This window comes from Astatotilapia calliptera, chromosome 8, assembly GCF_900246225.1.
Source record: "Astatotilapia calliptera chromosome 8, fAstCal1.2, whole genome shotgun sequence".
Taxonomy (NCBI): domain Eukaryota; kingdom Metazoa; phylum Chordata; class Actinopteri; order Cichliformes; family Cichlidae; genus Astatotilapia; species Astatotilapia calliptera.
Genome location: NC_039309.1, coordinates 17,562,805 through 17,585,221, shown reverse-complemented (window position 1 = coordinate 17,585,221; position 22,417 = coordinate 17,562,805). Strand labels below are relative to the sequence as shown.

The 22,417-nt window shown below is 40.1% G+C and overlaps 2 protein-coding genes and 1 long non-coding RNA gene across 4 annotated transcripts in view; 1 reads left to right on the top strand and 2 right to left on the bottom strand.

Annotated features, from left to right (window-relative positions):
• shisa8b (shisa family member 8b) overlaps window positions 1-11,645 on the top strand; it is a 34,725-nt gene extending 23,080 nt beyond the window's left edge. The window contains exons 4-5 of the mRNA XM_026177173.1: window positions 4,899-5,012; window positions 10,480-11,645. Of these exons, the coding sequence (XP_026032958.1) occupies window positions 4,899-5,012; window positions 10,480-11,027 (662 nt within the window). The 3' untranslated portion in view covers window positions 11,028-11,645. The remainder of the gene's footprint in view (window positions 1-4,898; window positions 5,013-10,479) is intronic.
• LOC113027592 (uncharacterized) lies at window positions 1,355-19,230 on the bottom strand. Its single transcript, XR_003273100.1, has 3 exons — window positions 19,143-19,230; window positions 14,424-14,426; window positions 1,355-1,366 (listed from the first exon to the last, which is right to left on the bottom strand). It is a non-coding gene; the product is annotated as an uncharacterized LOC113027592 (long non-coding RNA).
• A 478-nt stretch (window positions 19,231-19,708) lies between these two features.
• desi1b (desumoylating isopeptidase 1b) lies at window positions 19,709-22,334 on the bottom strand. Of its 2 annotated transcripts, XM_026177178.1 has the most exons (7): window positions 22,068-22,334; window positions 21,938-21,972; window positions 21,803-21,824; window positions 21,619-21,691; window positions 21,379-21,488; window positions 20,871-20,993; window positions 19,709-20,278 (listed from the first exon to the last, which is right to left on the bottom strand). In XM_026177178.1, the coding sequence occupies exons 2-7, from the start codon at window positions 21,966-21,968 to the stop codon at window positions 20,200-20,202; spliced, it is 438 nt and encodes a 145-aa protein (XP_026032963.1). In that variant the 5' UTR covers window positions 21,969-21,972; window positions 22,068-22,334; the 3' UTR covers window positions 19,709-20,199. The 2 variants fall into 2 exon arrangements, with proteins under 2 accessions (XP_026032963.1, XP_026032962.1); XM_026177177.1 differs by having other exon boundaries at window positions 21,938-22,334.
• Window positions 22,335-22,417: the final 83 nt, after the last annotated feature.

Here is a 22,417-nt window from a genome sequence, read left to right as displayed (position 1 = left end):
CTCCTGTGTTATCTTGGAGATGAGAGACGCCATGCAGTGCACTCTCTCCTTTATCTCTTTCCCCACGGCACATAAGACTCCTTTTATGTATCATTTGTATCATGCCAACGCACACTCAGAGATGCACAAACACGCTCAATGCACACAAACAATGTTTCATGGTCTCGAGCACTCACAATTGCAGGCTGGTGCAAACAGCAGGAAGATGATTGGTGCGTGTGAATGTGTGTGTGGAAGTTATTGAGGGAGGGAGAGTGAGAGAAACTGAAGAAGTGTGAATCCCTTTGCATTAAAAAGCACTTAAACTTCTTGAAAACTCTAACTGCTTTTAAGTTTGTGACCTGAAAATGAATTTGAAGCTCCTGTTGCTGCATCATTAGCCTTCTAAAACTCTGCTAAATAGCTAGACACTCTGGAAAGTGAAGATATCTGGCAAACTATGAGCCCTTGCTTGTTAATTTATTGATAACCTAGTATTTTTCATGTTGCGAGAAAAACATATCGTCCTTTTCATCATAAAAAGCTGCAAATCAGAAAAAGTCTGTGTTATTAATAATCAATGTCTCGGTTATTTAAATCAGACGAGACGTCATCTGAACCTAAAATGATGGCTAATTACCAGCACCAGTTATTTTACCATTTAAATCAATGTGCTGTTCTCCTCAGCACAGTTTACTGAAGTTACTCTCAAATGCTCCAAAGGTTTTTTTTTAAAAAAAAGATTAGCTGAAACCCCTCAAATCTAAATCTCCAATAGGTTGGGAAAAATCTAACAAACCACCAACGCTATGTTTTTTGCCCTCTAGGTTTTTTGGGTTCTAAAATGTTCCAAATTGCAAATCTCTGTAAGCAAAAATACAGACAACAGTTAACATAATGCCTCTAAAGTCATGTGTAAAAGACAATTTTCACAAGGTTCTATGTAGTCCTGTGTAGAAATAAGTAAACCCCTTAAACCAATAGGAATTAACAGGGTAAGTAGAACTGAGGTGCTGCTCTGTAGAAGCAGAGGTAGTAGTTCATGCTAAATAACAAAACAATAATCTTTATTTAAGACATCTTGGATGTGCTACCACACAGCAGGCTTATTATTTGACAGATCATTTCATTAAATGGCACCAATACTACAAATGTGGACTGTAGAGAAGTCCAGTACAGAGACACACTGCTGGCTACAGTTGCCTGTCTTGGCACTATTGTGTGTCAAAGTGACCCCGGCCCTAAAGTTAAACCTTCACAAAACCCAGCGGGTAAGTTAAAAAAAAATCCACCAACTCGAGTTGTTGTGAAAGAGAGCATCAGTTCTTAGAGCAGTGTTGTTCTGTTATGGCAAGCAAGGCAAACAGCACTGCTTGCCCAGTGTAATCTAAATACAGACATCAATTAAAACAAACATGAAGTAATCTCTCTCCTTGCATCTCAAACAGCCATGTGTCTCATGAGCTTCTCTCACTGCCTGCGAGACAAGTTTCCCATCTTCTTGCCATCGTTGGCTATTGCCTCTGGAAGCAGGCTTGACTAAACTTATAATGTTTATCATTCAAGACAAGCTGCAGAGACAAGCTCTGTTTTCACTGAGATTATTTACGAGCTGTGTTGTGTGGAAATAAAGCTTTCATTAACAAGTAAACAAGCCCTCCGTCATCCTAACATACACATTTTCTTTTAATAACCACCTTGGCAATGTGTGATGTAGAGCTATTAGAGCGTAGTCTGAAAACGTTTTTTAATAACCTCTTAGGCATGTTAGTGAGGAAAGTCTGGATAATGGAGCGGTATACATCTCTACTTTCATAAAACAGGCAAGCTGAGAAGTTTCAAATGAGTTCCTGCTTGCCTTTCTATAAACTCACCCTATGCCACTGCTTTAAAGACAAAAAAAATTGTGCCAGGCTGTACACATGTTCATTTCTACTGTTAAGTTGGGCATGGGGATGGACTTGGTTTCAGAGCCATGGCCACACCAGGAACTACAGTCTCACATCTGACTCTTTACACATTTACCATCGATTTGTAACACAATAATGTTACTTCCCTTCTCTAAACCGATTCATTAGGTTTAGATCGAAATGAATCAAACCTGTGGAAGCATATCTGGAAATCATGGCAAACAGAAGCCATTTCTACACAAGAACTATGCACAATGTTTGGAGAATCAGGTCGAGACATTGTCTAAAGTTGCCTGTTCTCACATGTAGCACACAACAGAAGGCAATTTTATCCGTGCCAGATACATTCTTTTACTGGAAATACTTCTGCTTTTGGGATAAATGTTCACTGGATGATCATTGGCTAGTCTCACATCTGTACAACACATCACAGGTCCATCACAGTGACTTGGAATGAGGAAGCTAGCATTGCACTCATTTAGTGGATCCTATAAATAGGCTCACCGTTGGAGGTTGGGTGGCTGTCTGATCAAAACCATTTTACAACCAAATGTTAATCAAGTGTTGAATTAATAGCCAGTGTGTTGTGATCGCTTGGTTATTTATTGGTCCAATAGCTTCATGACAGGAAGATGGAGGTATTGATAATGATGATAAGGACGATGATGGCATAAAAAGGACTTTTCCCCCCACTAATCTGGCAAATGCTGGAACATCAGTACCACTAGGTTATTTACTTGTGTGTGTGTGTGTAGTCTCAGAGTTGTGTTAATGTTGTTACCATAATGGCTAACTCTTGACATTTCTCCATCCCGCTGTTTCTGAAAAATGTTCTAATTTATTCGACTAGTACATCCTACCATTTTCTGTAATACTCTCTGTCTCTCTCACTAGTGAATAACATTTAAAAGGTATACAGTGTACACATCTGTACCTCTCTCACATGTTTTCTGCTTCCAACACTGTGACACTATACAAGCACTATACTCCACCAATTTTGTCTTTCTCTTTCAGATGACCTCATGAAGGATGTTTAGGTATGTGTGTGTCAGAGTGAACATTCGTGTGTATCCATCCATCCCTGGGGCTCACATCAAGTGCACTGGCTGCATCAGTGGACTTCATTATTGCTAATAGCCAGGGATTTACTCTTTTACTCCTAGTTTGTTCCATTGTTCATTAACCTCGGTTCATTTAGCTTTGGACCGACTGCCTGTCAGGGATGGAACTGTTTCACCCAAAGTTACCAGTCTCAAAGTAAAAGGGCATATTTTTTTGTTTGTTTTTTAAACTCATGTTAATCCTGCACTTACAGTTCTCCTCTGAAGTTTACATACACTCATCATGAGAATAAATCACTTATCATTTTGGTGATTTTTTTAAACTGTTCTTTTTCCAGGCTGGTACATCTTAAATATAAAGCTCAATAAGTTTTAAATTTATTTTGGATTCTGGGTCCAAAGTATACACGCAGACTCAAATATATACATACCCTAACATTTGATTAAATGTCCCTTAAGAAGTTACACCTTGACCAGCTGCTTTTGGTAAAAAAAAAAAAAAAAAGAAAGAAGCTTGTGGCATAAATATTAGACCACTCTTTTATGGTTTTCAGGGTTTTTAATCGCTTTTTCTCGTTATTTTTTAATCGTTAACTCGGTTTCCTGTGCGTTATGAATAAATCTTTTTTTGGGAGGGTACTGGTACTGGTTTTATTTTGTTGTATTTATCTGCGACACCTTAAAGGCCGGTTCTTTAAAATATTGTCGGACATAAACCGGTCCGTGGCGCAAAAAAGGTTGGGGACCGCTGGCTTAGGAACACCATGGAAATGGTGGAGGAAGAGGCGTAGGGAGATGCTGGTCTGGACATTGCTGCTTAGACTGTTGCCCCATAACATAGAACCAAAAAAATGGATGGATGGATGCGTGGATGGATGGATGCATGGATATCTAACATTAAATACAACAATGGATAAGGAAAAATGCTTTTTATAACAAGGAAAAAAGCAATTACTTGGAAATCTATTGCATGTGTTAAAAGTGAGAAAAGCTGGAGGCTAAAACAATAATAAACTCCTCTAAATGAGCGAAATCTCTCCATTATGAAGTTACATTCATCAGCGATTAATGACAGCCCAGCAGCATGCTGTGGCCTGTTGCTTTGGCTGGGTGTGTCATAACCCTTAGGCTGCAGTATCATCCAGCGAGGCCCTCCGTTGGTCAATCAAATGAGTTCATCCAAAGACAGATTCCTTTGCAGTGTACACAAAGAGCTATTTCTCCTTTCTACCCTGCAACTCTCATGATCAAAGATTTTAAAATACAGTAACTTTCCAGAGCTTGAAAATGCTGTTTTGGCATCTGATGAGGTTTTAAATTCACAAATCAACAAATTAAATTTTATGGATTTTATTTCATTTTTCACAATTATGTAGCTTTCTGTGTTCTGAATGTACATTTATGGTGTAACATCTTTAATGAAGTGCTTACTGGATGAACATGCAGTGGGTCTGTACAGTGTCTTTTATGCAATATTGCCTCTGGTGAGGCAAAGGTATATACTGCTGCAGACCACAGAGCGTCCCTATAGCCACAATTCATTATGTTGGTTTAGAAATATTAGTATAATGTGAACTGAAACTGTAAAAACCTTCAGGCAACACACGCAGACCTTTATTATTTCACTTTATATTACTATTAAACAAATCTGTGGGGAAATAATAAAGAAGTTGCCGCATGTACTGTGCTACAGTACAGGCACTTTGCACTGGCAGTGCTTCAAGTTGTAAGGATGCGTTGGCCATTCTTGCTCCCGGCAAATTTGTACTTCACAGTTAAAAAAAAGTCACATGGCCCAAAGCCATAACTCGTAAATGTATTTAGTGCCTGCATTTGGTAACTGCACCACAGTTACAATCAATTTAAAACACTAAAAAGCTGAAGTTACAGTTGTCCGAACGAGACAGGAATATGTTGTGAAACTGACTCTTTGTCTATCTCTTACCAGAACAGTACCAGCTGAATAACTCTGCTTATGGACCATTTGGACAAGGGCTTCCACAGCCTCACAGCAACCACAGCGCAGTGGGACTGAACAAATACACCTCCCTCAAAGCTGTGGGTAAGTCTGACACAAATACATGCTAAATGATGCTTATTTCAACTGACATTGCAACCTTTACAGTACAAGTTAAGAGTACAGGAGCTGTCAGATGATGAAGGGTCCCTTTACTTCGTGGAAAGCAGATTTAATCTTAAAGAGAGGCCCCCCACCATGATCCCATTTAAGTAACATTAATCATCTAAATGTTACTAAGTGATTGACGTAAACTGGACTTCACAGGAGATTTACTTCCCCATGGTACCACGTCATGCAGACAAGCATGAGCTATTGCAGTAAGGCCTTTGTGTGATTTGATTCAAAGAAACCTCACTGTACAGGAATATTTTAGGAAGATCTGACCCCACAGACCTAGTCATTGCTAAGGACAGAGCTCTATGATATATGGCGTGCAGGTAATACAGATATGATTATTTTTATTTCAACATAAAATGCGTAGCTAGCTTACTTGCATGTACACTAAAAAGTTGCACAGTACTTTACATCTTTTTATTCCATGATTCACTTTATAATCATATAAAGTCTTCCATGCAAATCATTGAGGTCTTCCAATGACTTGAATGGGCACAGGTGTATAAAATCAATCACCTAGGCATGCTGACTGCTTCTACGAACAAGTAATCGATCGCTCCCAGGAGGTCAGTGAGTTCCAGCATGGTACCATGATAGGATTTCAGCTAATAATATTCAGTCATGACATTTCTTTGCTACTAAATATTCCACAGTAAATCGTTATTGGTATTATAATAAAGTGGAAGCAAATGGGAATGACAGCAATTCAGTCATAAAGTGACAGGCCATGTAAAATCACAGAGCAGTGTCAGCGAATGCTGAGGAGTATAGTGGGCAGAAGTCACCAACTTTCTTCATAGTCAGTCGCCAAGGTCCTCCAAACTTCATGTGGCCAAGCTCAAGAACAGTTTGTTGAGAGCTTCATGGAAGAGGTTTTTGTGGCCGAGCAACTTACGTCACCAAGTGCAATGCCAAGTATTGGATGCAGTGGTGTAAAGCACGCCATTACTAGACTCAGGAGCAGTGCAGACATGGTGGAGGAGGGATTACGGTGTGGGGTTTTCAGGAGGAAAGACATTTTGGACGAGTTAGGCTCGGGTCAGCATACCAAGACAGAACACCTTTGGGATGAATTAGAGCGGAGACTGCAAGCCAGACCTTCTCGTCCGACATCAGTTTCTCATCGTACAAATGTGTTTCTGGATGAATGATCAAAAATTCCCATAAACACACTGCTAAACCTTGCTGGAAACATTCCCAGAAGAGTTGCAGCTGTTGTAGCTGCAAAGAGTGTGCATACATCATATTAAACCCTATGGATTACGAATGGAATGTCACTCAAATTCATATGCGTGTTAAGGCAGACAAGTGAATACTTTGGCAATATAGCGCACATACAGTTTCTTAACTTACTGTATAATGTCTAAATTTTATATTGACCTCAAATACAAAATCAAAACAGGTAAAATCTGAAGCCTATATTTGTAAAAGATAGGTTGAAAGTAGTCTGAAGCTAAAGTGTACTACCTCCCTGTGAGTCAAAATAGTTTTCAGTATCACAAATGGGCACATTAATCAACTAAGACTGTTTGCAGAGCGTCTGGTGGCTGGGCCTCAGTCCATGGGGCCTTGCCGGGCACAACCCGAAAAAGGGACATCGGCCCATCTTCCTGCAGGCCCACCACCCGCAGGAGGCACCGTAGGGGTCGGCTGCATTGTGAGCCGGGCGGCGGCCAGGAGCAGAGGTCCTGGCGGACTGATCCCTGGTTACCAAGACTTGCACAAAATGTTTTCAGTTAAAAAATGAGATATTCTCATCCAATAGATTCCTTCATATCAGACTAAGAACACAGTGCTTTAATGATAGACGCTTTTTTTTAGTTGCACCACCTTACCTCACTTTTTTCCACATCTGCAAATCTCTGATTACAAAACTGCAGCTGAATTCTAGCTGCCATCTGGTTATATTATTGTTCTATTCCTACATAAAAGCAAGGTTGCTGAGTTCCTATATCATCTGCAGTTAAATTGCCGTGCCGCAGCAACTACAACACTAGCTGTGTTGGAACCTCAGATCTGTGAAGTTATTGCTGGACTCTGAATGCAAGTAACTGAATGTGATTTTTCTCTGATCTAAGTTAATCACAGTTAATCGCACCATTTTCAGAAAAATAAATTGGACATAATCGCCCACTTGACCCCATTTAATCAGAAACTCATAGCAGACTGACTCTGACTGATTGCTTTTCTATCACCATTTTGACACCAAAGTCACTTTGAAGACCGCAAATGGTTGCAGACCTGCTCCTCATCTTCAAAGCAATTGCGTTCTGCAGCAACATTTGAATGGTACTGTCAGAATTTTTTAGAAACAACATCAAAGGATGGATCCATCCTGCCTTATTTCAGCAGTTCAAACTTCTGCTGGCTGCAAATTGTGTGGGTGATACCATGGTGCTTAATCTTCGCATCATTAAAACAAGAAAGCCTATCCGAGTATTGTTGCTGACTACTCCATCCCTTAATGACCGCAGAGTGTCCATCTTCTCATGGCTGCTTCCAATAGGATAACACATGATGTCACAAAGCTCAAGTCATTTCAAATGGTCTCTTGAACATGACAGTAAGCTCACAAATGGCCTCCATAGCCACCAGATTAGGGATGCAGTGGAACATGAACTGTATGGTGGTACTATCACCAGACCAAAACCTCTGAACAATGTTTTCAGCACCTTGTTGAATCTATGACATAAAGAATTCAGGCTGTTCTGAAGGCAAAACAGAGACCACATTTATTCATAGTAGAAGACATCAAACATTACAATTTTTAAACTGAGAAAATATGTCATTTTAAGATAAATATTAGCACATTTTAGAATTTAATGACAGCAACAGTTCTCAAAGAAGTTGGGACAGGGCCGTATTTATTTTAGGGCCGTTATATGCTTGTTGTACATGCTTGTTCATTTGTTACTTATGCATGTAGCACAACCTTTATAGTGGCTGACTAAGTCTGTTAACGCATTTATCTAAATAACTTGCTCTCTCTTCTATGATAACTACTGATATATCACAAGCACAAAACATGTATTTGTCACCTGTCTCGTGTGCTCTTGGAGGCCCCTCCTGGTATAAGGCCCCCAAGCGGCACCTTAGTCTCCTTATGCCTCAGCTGGCTCTGAAGCTAGTTGCCAGGATATGCTAACATTCGCAGTTAAGATTAAAGGCAAATGTAGTTACATTTTTACTTGTGCTTGTTTTCCATTACAGAAGCAGGAAACTGTTACCATCTGCTCAACAAACTATCAGACTGAATCATGATAGGAGTTCACTTGTTCTCAAAGTTTTTTTATGCTTTTCGATGAAATAATAAAATAAAATGACATTGTTGAGATTAAATACATTTGCTTTTGAAAAGAGCGGATGCAACCTTTGTCGGTGTACTCTGATTTTCCAGCAAAAACAATGAAAGCACACTCAGAGACAAGGTTACTGTTCATGTAACCAGGAAGCTAGCGGCGATAACCTCAGTGTTTAGTTTATGCAGTGTGTGCTGGTGACACGCGCACACACATGCACAAGCAGAGTCAGACTCAGGGCGAGGGTATTTATAAACCTCCATCGCTGTGTCCCCTCTTCCTGACACACATACCTTTACCTCCAACATCTCCATTGCACTCTTCAGTTTCTCCTGCTCCTCCTGCCCTCCAGTATCTCAAGAGAAGATTAACACCACTAATATTCACTCACCTCAAGGGCATGCCAGTTGGAAATACATAAACAACCAGCCTGCCCTTTGATCTTTTTCAGATCCTCTCTTCACCTTCCTCTGACTCCCTCCTTTCCGCTCCTTTAAATGTACTTTTTAAAAACTTTTACGCATATAAAAAAGGGCATTTTCATGCTAACACGGTCCATTTGTGAGGAGATCATTTTTTTCAATTCTGCCTACAGGAGTTGCATAAAAGCTTTCTGATATATTCAAACAATAGTGACATTGCTGACAGTTTGGAGCCAGGAGGCCAGAAATGCATCATGGATTAACCGTGATTCAGACTTGAGCCCTCCTCCTATGATGACAGATCATGTGTTTGTGAATTGACAGTTAATTTCTTAGCCTGCTTCTGCATGTGACTCAGAACTGCATCAGACTGTGATAAATTGAAAATGATTTCAAAGTGTAAACAAGTTTAAAGAGGCCAAATATAGCATGTTTGCGCTACCGACCCAACTTTTTAACTTCTACTGTAACACTGCACTGTGACAGAGCAAGAAGTGAGCAGAAAGCTATATTTATTAACACTATGAATGAGTGTACCCATATTTGGTACATAAATCCCACAGTCTACACACACGTTGCCATTGGTTAAAGGAATAAAATAGAATTAAAAAGAGTAGAGTAATAATAGCCATTTGTGCTTATTTTTTCCTCTTTGGCAACTTTAAATTTGGGACAAATTCTATAAAGACTAAGATTTGAGGAAAGGTCATTTACTACTTTTATTGTCACATTGCATGTGCAGGTACACTGGTGCAGCAGATGCAAAAAGGATATACAGAGGTCAGCAGTTGGATATTGCGCAAAACAAGTGGCATTTATGTACAGTATGGAGTGCATAATGTTGAAGTTCTGGTAAGTGACGGTGAGGTGTCTACGAAGTGTTCAGCAGTCTGATGGCCTGATGGAAAAAGCTGTCTCTCAGTCTGCTGGTTCGGGACTGGATACTGCAGAACCTCCTGCCTGATGGAAGTAGTCTGAACAGTTTATGCTGAACAGTTTATAGAAAATAACAACACTAACAGTCATGTGAAAAGGACTGGAAGGAAAAAAATTAATACAACCTCACTGCTTCCATAGAAATTAAGAGGGTCAGAAGCAGCCAGGTGCTGGTCTTGAGCATTCAGGTGTGTGTTAATATAGTATCCCTCATGCCCTGCATCAATTTAGTAATCCAATTAGAAAAAAACTGAACAAGCATGGCTTGTTTGGTCAGAAACTAAGCCTCTTGTCTCTACACAGAACAAAGCAGCACGACTTAGGTTTGCCAAGTTGCGTCTAAACAAACCACAAGACGTCTGGAACAGTGTCCTTTGGACAGACAAGACTAAACTGGAAATACTTGGGCAAAATGCACAGCGCCATGATTAGTGACAACCTAGCACAGCATATCAGCCAAACATCAGCCAAACCTTGTCAAGCACGGTGGTGGAGAAGTGTATTACTACAACAGAAAACCGTAAGTTTAAAAATAGAACTAGACCTTTGTTCATGGTCACATCTGTCTGAAAATAAAAAACAGATTCGACAAGATTAATGTTGGGCTAAAGCTCCGATCTTTCTCGATGCTCATCAAACTGAAAGCCTGGAGGGTGGGGAGACTTCTCGGCTATTTAAAGGTTTTACGGCGATGGTTGTCTTTGTCTCACAGACTGTCTCCACCCTGTCTCTCTGCAGCTGAAACTGCATCTCGGAGCTACTACAAGAGCTTCCCTCTCATGGATTTCTCCCACTACCAGCCTGTAGCCCCGCCTGCCTTCCAGCCTGTGCCCATTCCACCTAAAGAGAAGTCATACATCCATCACCAACCCCTGCCAGCACACCACGACATCCACTCCCCTCTTTCAATCTCCATCCCCCCCAGCCACCTCGAGCAATCACGCCTCTCTAAGACAACCACACACCCGTTTCTCTCCAACTCGGCCTTCAAAGCATGGGAGCCAAACGCCCGCCATGTCCACAGGCAGACCTCCGCCCCAGCGCATGCTTCCACCTCTCTGCACAGCTCCACCCGGAGACACAACTACTCAACCCGGAGGCAGCAGAGCACAGAGAATGTCCCAGATCTCTATACTCAACCCTATGGAGGGATGTATGGAGGAACTGGAGGGGGAGCAGGACAGGGGCCACATGTCCAGGGGCAACATCCATCTCAACCCACTTATTACCACCACACCAGACAGAAGAGCTACTCCACCCACAGTGCAAATGAGGTGACTGTCTGAGCGGCAGCAACTCAGAGTGCGGCCTTCCACCATGTTTAACACAAAAACGAAAACGCTTTGGCGTAAGACAAAAGGGCCAGAGTTTGGGACAGCTCGTCCAACATGTGGTTAATTAAACAAGGAGTTTTTTTAAGACACGAAAAAATGAAAAGGGGTGTTTTCATAAGAGGAAACAGTCAGGTTCAGGAGGAAAACAGTGCAGAACCACCACTTTGTAGAAAATGGACTGTGCTGGTAAAGGTTATTACCGCACTTGACCAAATGTCTCGTATAATAAATGTTTAGATTTCACCCAAGGATATCTCAAATCCACTCTCAGGCTTCAATAGGCTGCAAAGCTATAAAAATGTCCAACTACTAAAGATTTTCCACTACAGTGTGCTTCAATTGCGGTTGTACAGGCCATATGGTACGGAGCCCCGCAAGGGACACAAAAAATAAAGATGAACATTTGCGAGATCTCGCAAATGTTTTAGCCGCATCCTTCAGAGGCCGCCAGCTCGTAGCCGACCGGGAGGTCGGGGCACAATGCGCCGGGAGTGCGGTGTTCCCCCCGGCTGTAGTGGACCTCAACCTCCCGTTAGCTTCGAGCTGGTGGGTAACAGACGTCTCCGAAAACGCCGGAGCACTTTTGCAAATATGTGATCTCTTGATAAACCGGGCAGATATTTGAAGTTTACACAGCTACATTCACGCCTAAAAATATCTTAAAAGTTTATTTTGTGACCCAGAAAGAGTAATATTAAAACTAACTAGCTGTCGCCATTGTTGGAAACGAATTGGCTGGGCCATGCTATGAATTCTGGGGAAGGTTGGGTCACAAAAGATACACTTTTGCGAGATCTTGCAAAAGTTCATCTTAATTTTTTCTCCCATGTCCCTTGCGGGGCTCCGTAATATAGAAACATGGGCAGAACAAAAGAACAACAAAATACTACTGCCGGCCACTCTAGAGGGGAGGGCTTGATACTTCGAGTCAAATTAGGCAAAAAGAAACAGTCAGTTTGTATTATTCAAAATAATTCTACCTGAGCACAGGTGAAGCAGGTGATCAGTACATGTGGCTACCAATTTAGCTAGAAAAAAAAAATCTAATTCCATTCCAAAGAAATAGTCACAGCTAGCATGCAGCTATTTTGACTCAAATGTAGCTTTCTGTGTACTCTTTTTTTTTTTGTCATTCACCTGCAAATGTTAGACCTCAGGAACATTGGAAGTGTTCATGTCATTTAATGGGAACTCTGTCTGTGTTCTCCTACTCACTACCTCCTCCACTTTAAAGGAACTCATTGTAAATGATAATAGTTTGAAAACTTTTTTGAAATTAATGTTATCAAAAGAAACCCAAGAGCTGTTTTACTTTGAGGTGACAGTGCTAGCTACTGCACCTTGCTCCTTCTCCTGAGAAGCACAGGTATGAAGCACACTAACGCAGACAGTTAGCCTAGTTTAGCAATAACAACAATTTCTTGCTGGGAAATTATCAAACTGATGTTTTTCATCTACACTAAAGTATTTATCTGGATTAAACAAATGTATAAAATCTCTGTGGCTAATGGTGTGTTCCATTTGAAGTCAAAAGTTGGAATTTAGGAGTTCGTAATTGGAATTTTCACCCACCCAAGTTAAATTTCCACCTTAGAAAGATGGAATAGCATCACCAACCTCAACTTCATAATCCAAGATGGTTTCAGAGCATGTAAATGTATAAAATCTATATTATGATGCTAATGCTAATGCTAATGATACATGAATAGCTCTGCCTCTTGCTTGCTTTTGCTTTTATAGCTTTTCTTAATTTACTAAAGGGACGTGCTCTACTCGGGAGATCTCTAATAACTCTGACATCTGAGGCAAATGGAACGCAGCATTAATAATGAAGCCCATGAGGAAGTTTTGGAAACTGCAGTTCCTCAAATGGCCACTTGAGGTTGGCTCTTAAAAGAGAGTTAATCATTGGCGTTCATGTTTTAAAAAAAACCCCAACTTGGGCTGGTGTACAAATGAATTAAAAATAAGTTCTTTTGATGGTGAGCCAATTGGAGCTGGCTTAGTTTAAGAGTTTTCTCATTGTGATCTATATAGATATCATCAACCATTCAGTGCAATCGTCGAGGTAAAAGTTCAGGTAATTTTCAGGCCCCACAAGCTTTTGTGTGCATCAAGTTACCTCCTGTTTATCTTGTAAAAACACCTCTTCTATTTTGCAGCTCTCAGTCTACCTCCATGCACAGCTGTTTTCTCCTTGTCCCTTTTTCTCCCACCAATTTTCTGAGATGAAGCGCTTTGCATTCTTCGCCATCAGGCCAAGCATACGGGGACAGCATCCCCGTGGGTCACATTAACTGACGGTGAGGACAATGGCACCATCATGTCAGGTCCCATCAGCCTCCATCCTAGCTAGAGAAAAGAAGAGAAGGAAAGAGAGGAAGAGCGTAAGAGCCAGAGGCTCAAACTCTTTAGAAAGGAGAGAAAAGGAGGAAAGAGAACAGGAAAATAAAAAACAAACACACACTGCTGCATGTTTTCCTTCCTTGGGGGAAGGAGTCAGTGTGGATCTGGTCTCCTACTATTGAACTGTCTGAGGCATAATTCAGAGTGTGCAGATGCCTGTATGTAATTTCTAACCTACAGGCGCCATTGCGGGAAAGTTTTCTGAGGCGTTTCCAGCCCTGGAGCGTTAGACATTTCTCATTTCATCTCTGAACCCCGGACAGCAAAGGACACTGTGCAGAGTTGCAGCTGTTGATTTAAACATTCAACAGTTTTTGCATTGCTTCCACTGCACTTGTTGGTGAAGATGTACAGCTGGAACACCCTCAGGAGATGTACAATGTACGACACATGTGTCCAGAAATGGTTCCATGAGGTTCGTGAATTGAATTTGTGCCGAAAGAGCTGAGGGGGGAACTTTCCTTTGATTATGTAGCAGCTGAATTAAGAGGCAGGAAAAAAGGTTGCTGTAGGTTAAATTGAGTCAAGACATTGGGCAACGCATGCAAAACAACACAGCTGCTAAATAAAGACCAAATATAGCTCTACAGCAACACATAGATGCACTGTTGGTCAAATGCAATTCTGCAGTACGGTATTTTAAACATGAAATCAAGATACTAAACAATAAGAATGTTATATGGTTAATATTTTCCTAAATGAAGGGTCCGTATATGAGTCCTTAACAATATGTCATAAGAAGACAGGTGAACAAAACAATCTGACCTATTCTGCCCTTTTGAGCAGACCAAAATTTTAACAACTCTTCCAAATGATCGAGAGGAACATTTTGTTTTGGTCTCTACCCAAATTAAAGTTTAACACTTTCTCTCCTCTCACCTATATTTGTCTGTCTGCTAAGTTTTGGAGTTGTTTTCCACTGGAACAGCTGCCTGATGGAACAAGCTTGAATTTTTTTAAGACACCAAAATGTTCTGTTAAGCTGGACATTTGCATCATAATTCATTTTTGGTTCATCTCTCCATATGGACCTATTCATATTCCACCTGAACTTCTTAATAAAACAAAATACACGAGGTTTAAAATCTTGCCACCAGGCTTACAGAAGTTATCATTTATCCCTGGAGAAATGAGCAAGAAAAGCAGCAACTTTGAAAATTTTCAATTTTAAAGGGATTTGATAATCTGTGACTAGCACTGTTGTCAGCTGCTGTCATGGAGGCATTCGTAACAGGGGTTTTAAACTGTTCATTTGAACCATGTGGAGAAATGTCAGAAGTTTTGATAATAGGTAAAAGTACAGTAAATGTATATTTGGTGTCTTTTGTCAGCCAAAATCTGTCATTAATGGGGATCTAGTATCATATTTTAATTTTGGACTTAATCCCACAGCAACCCATAGCTTGAAGCAATCCTCACATGTTTTATAATGAGCCTTAGTGCAGCCCCTTGATCCACTGTTCTAACGCCTCTCCCTTTAACCCATCCTCCCAACTTTGTTCTGATTGGTTGCCCCTTGCAAACAGAAGGTTGAGCTTCTTTATCCATAGCTGGAGCTATGTGCCTGAAATGACCATAACAGAGACATGTTTAACATAAGTAGCCACCACTGTAACAGTACATGAGTGACAGAAAATAATAAAAAACACACCGCAGGTCTCATTTAACACTGTTTCTAATACTCAGTCTGGTACATAAGCTAAGTGCAAGTCTAACCTGGTATTTATGAAGGCTCGAGCCACATTCACCTACTCTAAGCACTTCAAATCGCTTAACCTGTCATATCCTCCTGAGATCCAGCCTGCTCATTTATGTCTCCTGTAATGGACATTTGTTTTTGGTCTATATCTTTTTACTTATTTGAGCTAACTTAATAAGTCATGATGTGCTCAATAGAAGATATCCTGGCCTTTCCGATGATATCTCATGTGTTTGGGTGAAAACGTTAAACTGGAAGATACTTTTTTCCTCTGTTTGCAGGAGGGTATAGTCACACCTACTGCCCGCACACTGACATCACCCGTTAACATGCATGTCTTCGGACTGCAGAAGGAAACTGAAGTAAACCCAAATCTAATAGGAGCAGCAGAGATCAGCGAGACAAACACCTGCATCATTCACAATGATGTCACATTAAGTGAATGGCATTTAGAGCTCTGTGGCTCCTGCTGTGTCAAGAAAACAAAAAAAACAGGCAACTCTTTCACCGCACCCTCTCTTGTCTTCATTCCCTTGTATGTAAACACAAGAAGGACACGTCTGTAATTATGCGATTCCCCTCTTCAACAGCGCAGTGTCCTGGGCAGGCATCCGTTTCCCCTCCAAACGGTCGGTGTTGTGGGTTTAAAATGTTGAGAGCTGCTGCTTTTTTCCCCTTAAACAATAGCAGTTTAGTTCTTTGCAGTGAACAAGTGCTTCCAATGCTTTTCCCCCGTGGTATGGAAAACTGCATTTTTCTCCACCTGATCTTCTAGTCTTGATGAAACAAACCGCTTTTTCACGTCTTTGTGATAAATTCTTGACACATTTTGTACATTATTACTCCGCCTTTTGTTGATTTTTGTTTTATGTAGTGCAACCACCATCTGGGAATCATTTTGATTTGATTTATGACTATTGTGTAAATATTTTTATTTATTGGATTTCCTATATATTTTATTTATATAAGGGCTGTATGAACAGAGAGTATTTATTATTAGTAGTAGTATTACTGCTGTCAGGTTTTAACAGAATATTTGACTTTTTGCTGGCAGAGTTGGGCAATAGACAGGCCTTTTCACATAAGTGGCAAAACACAGTGGCACAAACGAACTGCAGTACCTCTGTCTAAGCCACTGGTGAGGTCTATATGGCCAGAAGTGGTGAGAAGGAACTAGATGTGCTTTGGAACATTTGTCCGCATGTTTAAAACTGGAAGAATTATTTTTTGCTGGGTAAAGACTGCTGAGTTTACACCACTTTGGCTCCCTCAGTTACTGCAAGTAATAAAATATAATAGATACAGATGAAGTCAGAGTGTATTGGAGAGAAATACAGTATGTAGTGTTTATGCTGTATGTATCCATACTTCTTACAACAGAACAGCTACTTTATACCCAAAATATTCTAGAGATGTTGTTTCTAACAGACTGTTTAGAAGACACTTTTAATGATGAACTATTAAATATTGATATTAAAGAAAATTTTGAGTTTGGTTTGATTGGTTTTCATATGAAATTAATATTAGACTTCTGATCCTCATGGACATACCACTTCAGACCACTGATAAATTGGCAGCTCTCATTTCATCAGACAAATATTGTCATTTAGTGAACTTTCTGGAAACTTTTTCTTGGAGCAGCTGGAGTAAAATGTGTTTACTTCAGAGGTAGCAGGTTCAGTACATGCTGAATATTTGAAGCAGCGTCACTCACACAAATATTTGGTCATTTAAAAACATTTAATAGTCGACCTGCCTGACTGACAAATACAGCTGATGCTGCAGGACTGATCCTGTAGTGCCACCTTGTGGCTGCTCTTTATATTACATGGAACGAGAGCAGTAGCAGTTTTGAGTCCTGGAAACTTGATTTCTGAAGCGAATCAGGGATTGCTACTAATGACATACAGTGCAAAAGTCTGGCGCTGCCTCTCTTTCCTTTATATTTTGCCAGGAAAATGGAAATAGGTGCAGAAAAACTGTGTTTGTACAATTTTACCGAGGTTTGAAAGTTAGTACTTGGTATAAACACCTTTATTCTTTAACACAAAAGAAGCAAAACATGAAGAATTTAGAAGTGGGTTAAGATGCTTGATGAATACTATAGAACTGAAGAGAAAACATTTTAATAAAGTCAACAGAAAAGTCTTCAGAGAATAACAATTTTAATGGAAGATAGTATTTGAAAATGTCACACATTTAATAAAGTGCAGAGTTAAACATTTGCCTTGTGAGGTCTAGATCATCATCAATGATCACCCCAGTTTAAACAGCCCAGGATACCACCTATGATGGTTTAGATGTCAGACGAACATATATATTAATCGTTTTAAGACAAACATTTGTCTAAACCACGTGTGACCCTCTGCTTGTAAGCAAACATCTTTTTTTTTTTTTTAAAGTACATTTTCCTCCCTCAACAAATTCAGGTTCAATTCAGTGATTTTAGATTCACAATCTGAATAAACTAAAGACCTATTTATATTTGAATATAAGCAAAACGATGGCCTTTTTGAGACTTGTGCATTAATGATCTACGCAGGATCAGGATGGTGAAGGAGCAACAGGTTAAACAATATTTAGAGTAAACATGTCCCAAACACAACAATTAAACACAGTTTGCCAAAACAGTGATGGAGGTAAGTGGTTGATACGCATAGTTTTCCTATGCCTGGTTTAATCATGCAAATATAAACAGTCAAATATGCATAGTGTATATGAAACAGTGCGTCTTTATAAACTGAGAAAACTCTAAACCCGACAAAGCAAATGAAAGCTGTAAAGCTGAGTGGTCCTGAATTTAAAAAAAATATAATTCCCTGTGTTCATCAGATGTTCCTGGACGTGGCATTCTGAAGATAAAACTTTGGTCAAACGATACTTTTAAAGCCTGACGAGCCGGCAGAACGGGTTTAACTGAGCTGGCCTTGAAATGCATCCTGTTCTAATAACTACAGGAATACAAACAGTAAAAATAAACAAATAAAAAGAATTAAGGCACCAGATTACATTTTTTCTCCCTCTCCACCAAGTTCCATGAAATTCAAGTTAGTAGTTTTTACATTATTGGGATGACGGACAGAAAAAGTGGAAACGATTTCACACCCACACTGAAGAAAAGGCAGAACACAGCATGGCACGTTAAATAAACAAACTGACCGAAATGTGACAATAGACTAAGGAACAAATACCTCATTTTTGGCATTGGACTCAAATTCAGATTTGGATTTCTGCCAAAACAACTGAACTTAAAGTATCCTGTTACATCCTGGCACTTTGTGCATTTTGATAGCAATTTGTTACCAGCGTAACACAATCAGAGTCTTTACACCACCATTTTCAACATGAATATTTTTTGTAATAAAGTCTTAGAGCAAGAAGTATAAGCCTTGCCAGTGATCTTTAAATGCCACTAGGCACTTATTTGAGTAGTTCCTAAACTAATTTTATTTTAAAAAGTCACTATCAAAACTTCACATATAGATAAATATCAAAGAAAAGGTTTCCTTTAATTCCATAAATGTCAGATTTTAAATTGGGAGTCCTTACATGCCATCTCTCTGCCTCACAAGATCTCTGGAGAAAGACACAAAAAGATCTGCTGTCCATGAAAACTATTACAAATTCTCATTATCTGTGTGAATGATTAAAACAGAGACATCCTTTAGACACATTAAAACAGAAGGATTGGAAGACAAGGCCAGTGCTGGTTATGTGATGATAGTACGATTCATGGATTCTTCATCATTCGATTTTTTTGAGCAGTCATCTAACTATAATAAACTTTGTGACAGACTGCCACAATGACAGAGAGACATACTGGAGCGCCTCGTGAGAGGATGACAATACCTGTTGAAAACGCCTCTCGTAAGTAGCAGTGCATGAGAGGATGAATCCTGCCTCTAAAATGACAACTTTGAATACTAATCCAGAGGATATGCATGTATAGTGATTCTGCTGACTAGTGGTGCAACGGATCACGGTTGATCCGTAATCCGAGCCGATCCCACTCCACGGTTCAGCACGGACGTGATCCAAAGATTCGAAAAAAAAAAAAAAAAAAAAAGTATGTGTATGGTCCGCGTGGTGGGTCTGTCAAGCGATAGTTATGGCCAGCGCTAGCGGTCAAAGTGGAGAAGCAGAGGAGTTTGCGGTATTTGCTGCCCAGTCCGACCGGGCTAAAGCTATTACAAAAGCTACTGGGGTGTTTAGCTGCAGACGGGAGGGCGTATTCCGTTGTGCAAAACAAGGGGTTTAAACTATGATCAACGTGCTTGAGCCACGCTATGATATCCTGTTCGCGTCAACTTTAGTGGCAAGATCGTTCCAAGCATGTATGAGCAGGAAAAGTTTAAAGTTACGGCTGAACTGTCCCAGGCATCTTCTGTTGCCCTAACTACTACAAATGGGTGGAGCTCCAGGGCAACGGAAAGCCACGTGACCGTGACAGCTCATTATATCACAGCGGAGTGCGATATAATGTATTATTGTAGGGTCTACCTTACAATATAAAGCACCTTGAGGCGACTGCTGTTGTGATGTGGCGCTTTATAAATACAACTGAATTGAATTGAGTGGTAGATACAAAGCCCTATACTGCCCTTAATAACTGCATGGAATGAGTCTTGAGTTGAATGTTTTTAACCGGCAAAAAATACTTCAATAAGTAAATGTTAAATTTTTGTCTTTTTTCGCTGATCCGAAAATTGATCCGATCCGTGACTTAAAACTGTGATCCGATCCGAACCGTGAGATTTTTGATCCGTTGCACCACTACTGCTGACCCAAGAAAACGTAATCTTAAACACGTTAATGTACACAAACAAGTATAAGACCCATTTTTAGTCCCCTGTCCACAGAGTTTAGCACACCTTCACCCCTCGCATACACCTCAGAGTATGTTGAACAACACCATAAAAGTCAATAACAATAAGTGATGGCTGATTAAATATAGAAGTGACTTGCCAGCCACATGCAGGGATGTTATCAGTTATCTTCTAAAATCCACGACTCGGTCTATCATTGCCCAGCCAGGTTGTTGCCTCCAGGATTTATGACCATGGAATCCAGGAAGGGACGGAGAGCCTGGCCAAATGGTCTGTGAGGAAATACAGCAGAGAGTACAGTTACATTACAAACCAAAGTATTAGTCAGTTATATCATACAAGAACAGCAAACACTTAATACCACAAGAGTAATCGTTCAAAAGAGACGCAGGATGAAATGATTGTACAGCATACATCTTTAATGTCTTTAAATAACAAGAATTGGGCACTTAAGTTTCCATTTATTTCAGATTTTTCTACAAACGACACCGGGTCAAAATTAAATCACTCACTTAAATCTTTAATAAGTGGAGCTGAAAGTTCTACGTGTGAAAAAGGCCAATAAATGTCTGAAAGTGATCACAGCTGACCAAAATTAGTAGTTTATTTTGGGCAGTGTAAAAATAGTTTTCTCATTCTCAGTGTTTTGAGTGTTTCTCAACCCAGGTCTCTAATTTTTGACAACTGTACATTCATATTGTAATGGTGTATTTAATACAACATTCAGGGTGCATATAATTTCAAATGCATTTTTCCATTTATATTTATTATCTATAATATAATTGATATTATTATGCATTTTTAGTATTTTGCCATCAGTATCAGCAGAGACTCAATTTGACTGCACAGAATTAAGAAGCTTACGTGGCGAGGATGTCAGATGGAAGGTCTGTGATGTACGATGGGATCTTTCTGCCTGTCAGGAATTGAGCCACTTCACTGCTGAAAGTGTTGCAGTTGTTCTCAAACAAGTTGTAATTGGCACCTCTGCAACAAATGAAGGAGGAAGTCAGAGGAGGGAAGAAGAAGGAGTTCAAAGCGCAGAGAGAGGGAGAGAGAGGTGCACCACAGGGTGGAGAAAAGCAGGTGAGTAGCAGGAAGTGATGAGACAGAAACATTTTAAATGCAAAATAATGAGGGGGAAGAACACTATATGTACATTTTAGCTCATTCCTAAAAACTATTATTTAGACTCAAACAGGGCAGTAACGCATGAGGCTTGTTCTGTGCATTCAAGCTATGCACTTAATTCTACTGGTGCTACTTAAAAACAAATCATTTGTAACTGTTTGGTTCAGTTGTATTTTTCCAAAACAACAACAACAACAATAATAACAATTATAATAATAAAGATCTCATCATCTTCTTTTACCTGTACTTGGACTCTCCCAGTGAAGTTAAATACTCCTTAAAAAGGTCTTCAGGCACTTCAGTGGAGCCCATATCTACTACAGAATCAGGCGGCCCCAACAAGGTGCCTCCCTAGGAGACAAACAGATGCACACTTCAGTGACTTGTCACTGAGATTCTGACACAAGTTTCTTGATTTTGTGTCTAGATCAAACGGCTTTAAAGTGCACTGTTTATATGAGAGGATGGTGCTGATTCTTACAGGTGGACAATTGGTGATGCCTGTTGATCCACCAAAGTAGTGCTCTTTCCCGTGGACCACAACACCCGTGTGCCTGTTAGACGCCAATGCATTTGTTTTTTAAACAGTGGTATTAAAGTACTTAACTGCAGCTCAGGTGCTCAGTAAGAATACTTTTTATAGAACTTTCTTTATGTAAACTCACCATATCCCATCAATATGTCTCCCTGTAAAGATAAAATAATTTAAATTACGATCAACTTTTTCCGCCCTTAGAAATCAACAACTTTCACTTCCGAAGCATCCCACTGAGTCATGACAGAGTTTGTCAGAAACTCACCCAGCATGGAAGCACTCAGCTGACGGGCCATCCCTCTGGACAGGTCATAAACGTAAAGTTTTACTGGATAAGAATCAGTTTGGTCCATGATAACGCAAAACGATTTATTCGAAACGACAATGCAGCTAACCTTCTAGAAAGTTACTTAGTCACTACAGAGTTCCCAGCTAGCTAGCTTCCCGGTGGCAAAGAAAAGTTTAATAAACCTTCTGGTGGTGGAACTGTGAGAAATAATAAATTCAGGCTACAGGCTGTTTAAAATGCTAGTAATAACTGTAAAATAAAAAAGTAAATGTAAAACCTAGCTCGAAGTTGCCGGGAGTCAATTCCAGTGCTGTGTCACTGTCTATCAACGATAACGCTACTGTCCTATCACGTGAACAGCAGGCTTCCGGCTTTAGGGTAAATAAACCCCGCGTTTTTAAACGGGATTGGCCAATACCTTAGATTGGCAGATAAACTGCCAATAGACGATAAGAC